The sequence below is a fragment of the Limulus polyphemus genome, unplaced genomic scaffold, assembly GCF_000517525.1.
Source record: "Limulus polyphemus unplaced genomic scaffold, Limulus_polyphemus-2.1.2 Scaffold1420, whole genome shotgun sequence".
Lineage (NCBI taxonomy): Eukaryota > Metazoa > Arthropoda > Merostomata > Xiphosura > Limulidae > Limulus > Limulus polyphemus.
In genome coordinates, this window is record NW_013667030.1 from 48,233 (window position 1) to 53,512 (window position 5,280).

The 5,280-nt window shown below is 34.1% G+C and overlaps 1 protein-coding gene across 1 annotated transcript in view; it reads right to left on the reverse strand.

Moving 5' to 3' along the window:
- The window catches only part of LOC106463476 (tetraspanin-33-like), a 42,676-nt gene extending 40,314 nt beyond the window's left edge, over positions 1-2,362 (reverse strand). The window contains exon 1 of the mRNA XM_013923514.2: positions 2,108-2,362. Coding sequence (XP_013778968.1) covers positions 2,108-2,197 — 90 coding nt within the window. The 5' untranslated portion in view covers positions 2,198-2,362. The remainder of the gene's footprint in view (positions 1-2,107) is intronic.
- Positions 2,363-5,280: the final 2,918 nt, after the last annotated feature.

Genomic DNA, 5,280 nt, shown 5'->3' on the forward strand with positions numbered 1-5,280 from the left:
GTTCCTCTCTGGTCTACTCAACACCCTACCGAAGTAGGCCACCACATGTTCGTTTTCGCCCACTTTCTGAGACAACCCTCCAATTCCGACATTACTAGCATCACAATCCAGTATGTACGGCAGTGAGGGATCTGGAAGCCTTAAAAGTGGAGCAGAAGCCAATTTTTCCTTCAACATCTTGAAAGAATGCTGGCAAGAAACTTTCTATTCGAACTTCTGGCCTTTTTTAGTCAAATCATGTAGTGGAGCAGCTATAGTTGCAAAGTCCTTCATAAACTTGCGGTAGTAAGTACAGAGTCCGAAGAAACTTCTTAGCTCTCCCACATTGTCTGGTGTTGGCCAGTCATGCACTGCTTTCACCAGGATCAGTTTGTACACCATTCTCACTAACAATGTGGCCTAAGTAAAGCACCTCTTTCTGGAACAAATGACATTTCTTGGGATGGAGTTTGAGGTTTGCTGCTTTTGTATTGCTGCCATCAAGTCTGCTGAGCTGTAGTTTGATTTTCCGCCACTCTCGTTTTCATTTTTTTTTCGTTCCACTTCTGACACCAATTTGTTACGTCTCCGTTTGTTAATTAGTTTTCCGTAACTTCGTTCCGACGAAACTTTATCGACACAAGTCCTTTCTTAATAAAACTGGTTTATTCTTTCCGAATATAACTTTACGATACACTTAATTTGAACAATCGCGCTAAAACAAACGTTAACTTCAACAATACTCTCTGACTGCAAATCAATTACTCACTGTCTACACACATCTTGTTCCGTCGCGTGAGGGTAATACACAAGAAATACACAGGATATTGGAGCTGTTTCTGACATGCTGAAGTGTCACCACAATGTATTTCTTCCAAATGTAGTTTCAAAGTGCTACCACTAAGCTGTTAGTGATAACAGAACCAAGAATAGAGAAGTGTATCAATACATTAACAAATGAATGGGAAACCACATGAAAATCAACAATGGTAGAGTTCACAGTCACATGTACATTTATTATTACATATTTATTTCAGGTTAGTTTGTGTTCATCTGGAAACATTTTTACTTGTAAAAAATGAAAGTTGCTCTACTTATTCTTTTTGTTACCTTTAAGCTATAGAGAAAGAATAATACCGTAGTATATTTTAATAGATTGAAGTTGTTTTTCTGGCTCAGTTGGCAAATTTTACTTTGGTTTAGCTTTCACTTACTCCTCCAGCAGTGTGCACTTTTGTATTTGTCCGGAAGCATTTTGAAAATACAGAATATGATTTCACAATAACTTTATGTTGTCTATGCAGACAGAAGCAAGAGAAAGCATTTTCTATCATTTTTAAGGTGATCAGCATTGATTAAACAACTCGTCTGGGCACTTTTATATTGGTCCGGGTTTTAACAAGTCTCGATTTTAAGAGTACTTTTTAATTTGGCATTGACTCATAAATCTTAAAAGTAAAAATACAGCAATGAGGATAGTATTAGCAAACATTAAATAAATACTATTTGATGTTAAATTAATTATATTTTTTCCCATCTTTGTATATTTCTGCTGATAATGTTTTAATATTTGATATCATTCTTATAAATAAAAATCAGTTTCTGTTGTCTTTGTCTACTTTCATCCATAAAGTTAACTGACCCAAAGCATAGTGAATCAAGTACAAAACGACAACCATGTACAAATATGTCATTACTCCATAACTTGCAACTGCAAGTATCATGTAGCTTTAATTTTAAGCCTCATACAGAAGTTTTCCTTTATACTTAAATTAAGTTTACCCAATGTCCAAGTAAGTGAGAATGTAGTAGTATCTGCAGGTCTAAAACTAGTAATACTAATAGTATGCTTATGCACACCCTCTTATTCTCAAGTCATAATTCAAACGTCATTAAAATTACAATATTATTATTAATATTTTAATTTTTATGACACTTTAATTTAATCGGAACTGAATTATTTTAACACTTTTACTGAGATCTTACATTCATGTACTGATAGTGATATTGTTCATAACTTATTTCCTCTTTCATATGTATTCATAATTAAGTTGATTATAATTTCCTGAGTCAAACACCTCAAGTTTAGCCTAACAGTAACACTAATAGTAATACTACTAACACTTACCCAAAATACAACATTAAAAAAGAAAAGACTGTACTTTACATATGAACTAACATATGTAAAATCGTCCGAGCGTCTTGAATGTCGACCCATTTAAATCATAAGATATTACAAAGTAACACTACAGAAAATAAAGTAAACTCAAACCAAAATTTGCGTTTACTACACAGTTATCTTTATATTGCTGACTCGAAGGTATAATAAAACCCGGAATCGGAAAGGCGTAGGTCGGAACGCAATAATGTCATGTAATTACAATCTCCTAATTCCATGAATTTTGAGCAAAACGATTTGTATGTTTATTTGTTTTTTTTAGCGTAAAGCTAAAAAATAGTATTATCTGCACTGTCCACAGCAGGGAATTGAGCCCGGAATTATAGCGTTGTATAAACTCAAGCAAAATGAAATGTGATAAATAAATAAATATGGTTACAAAACGTCTATTACCATAAAACAGTAAAAAGCAGCAGCATTATTATTAGCTAATAATTCCGACTAGAAGTTGAGAGAAGTTTGTTTGTTTGTGTATCAGAGAAATAAAATCAACGTTTAATAGTACATATTGAATTAAAAATGAAATTATCTCCGGCTTCAAAATATAATAATACATTGTTTTATTTTATAATTATACTTTGTAAAGGCTTTGTTATATTGCTGACGTCATGTTAGTAGAATTTTCGGTATATTTCTCTTATATATTTCCTTAAGTGAGTATTGTTACATCATTGTGTCTCGGAGTTTGTAGAAAGTTTTAGGCCACCGTTAGGCGGTTTATATATATTGTTACGACAGCGGAAGTAACGCGACACTGGGAGCATGCGCGTTGGAGTTTCTAGAAGGATCATGAAGGCCCGACTGCATTCGAGTTGCCCTCTTTTCTAACATATAAGCCTGGCGAGCAAAACCAGTGCAATCGGCAGATAGATTGAAGAAATAGACAATTGAATCAAGTGAACAGTAGGCACCATAAGTAAAGTGTGTGAATCATCGTGATTTATAGCGTGTGTTATAAAGGTTGTTAAGTTTAAAGTGACTGTGGAAATTCTGTGTATTACAAAGTTGTATCGAGAAAGAATAAATTAGTTTTAATTAAGAAAGGACTTGTATCGCTGAAGCTACTCAGAAAAAATTTATACTGGAAATTAACAATCAAGCAAATGCGTAACAAATTGGTGTCAGAGAGTGGGACCAAAAAGAAAGACGGAAACCAGAAGAGGCAAATCAAACTACAGTTTAGCAGATTTGATGGCAGCAATACAAGAACAGCAAAAGAAACAAGAAGAACGAGAAAAAAAACAAGAAAACCTGCAACAGTGGAGGCTTGAACAGCAAAATAAACAAGAAGAGAGATTACAGCAATTGTTGGAGAAAAAAGAAGAGTGAGAAAATAAACAAGAAGAGAGACTACAGCAGTGGTGGAAGGGAAAATAAAATTAACAAAAAGAGAGACTACAACAGTGGTTGGAGTAGAAAAAAATTAAACAAAAAGAAAGTCTCTAACAGCTGAGAGAAAGCCAGCATACACAAATGGAAAATATTAGTAAATTTCAAAGTGAATTAAATACATTAAATGACGATTTACTGTCTTTTACACAGGGAGATATATTAGCCATACACCTAATCAGTCCTAGAAATCAGGAAGCCCCTTCCAGATCCCGCAGCTAAACCCTAATGCAGACATCTTCAGTCCTGCCAGAAGTCACATTCCAGGCATGAGTGTCAGCAACAGGGGTGATCTAGTACGAAGAAAGCCACAGGAATTCAATGGGAAGGCACCATGGGAAGCATATTGTTGCGTCAGCGAGGTCACGTGACTAGTGTCACGCCACCTCTCGAACCTTCGGGAATAGTCGGGAGATTACTAGATATAGGGTAGTCTGGTATATATATAAGAGGGTGACAACAAAAGATATGCATTCTATTTTAGATGTATGGGGTTTATGCAATAAACATTTACTGAAGCAAATTTATGTTTTTTCAGAGATAATGGCCTTCTGTTGTGTACTTACTGCTTTCCTCCCATCTTGCAAAATGAAAAATAAACCCCAAAACAAATTCCAGAAAATTCAAACAATTATATAAACCTAAAACAAAGAACTCTACCAATAATACATGAAAGGGTTAAGGAAGTATTGAATACCTTTACACCTTGAAGTGTGTCATTGTTCTTATAAAACAATTACAAAAGATATGCATTCTATTTTAGATGTATGGGGTGAGGGTATAGAATACCTTTACACCTTGAAGTGTGTCATTGTTCTTATAAAACAATTACAAAAGATATGCATTCTATTTTAGATGTATGGGGTGAGGGTAATACACAAGAAATACACAGGATATTGGAGCTGTTTCTGACATGCTGAAGTGTCACCACAATGTATTTCTTCCGGAAAGGGTTAGGGAAGTATTGAATACCTTTACACCTTGAAGTGTGTCATTGTTCTTATAAAACAATTGATTATTTATTATTTAGGTTATTATACTACATCATTCTTTTGGTTTGTACTTAGCTGAAAATTCAGCACATAGTCTTTGCAGGGAATATTTAAACCTCAAATATGCAAATGTTCCAAATAGAAAATAGCTGAGGCCTATGCTTCTGAATACTAAAAAAAAGCCTTTGGAACTGTCAAGAGAAAAAGGATGTTACCGTATACTGATTTTGAAGTGATATCTGAACCAGTGCTGCATTCAACATACCATGTGACACATACCATGTTTTTTTAATACTTACTTTAAATTAAGAAATTAAATAACGTATAATACTAAAATTTGAATTACAATCTACAGTTTGATACCAAAATTATTGACACAAAATTCATAAAATAGTAGAAAATAAAATTTTAAATGCGAGTCTACAAAAGCAACGACATGGCCTTGACCAATGACCCGTGTGGAAAGGGTTAAACAGCTTTATTATATTTGATGTTTGTGGTGTCCAAATGCAAAGTCTATAGTTTTATGCAAATTAGGAATGCAAATTACTGAGATTGACAAGCTAGAGTATAAAATAAGAACCTTCTATCTTTTCTACTTGCCGAGATATCGCTCATATACTGAATCAAACACAGTGGCCCCGCTAACCTCTTTCCATTTTTGGTAATGCTCCATTCTATGACTTGTGAATAACCAATCAAAAGTTGAGTCTTTAGTCTGCTCAAAATTTAGTTACTAAG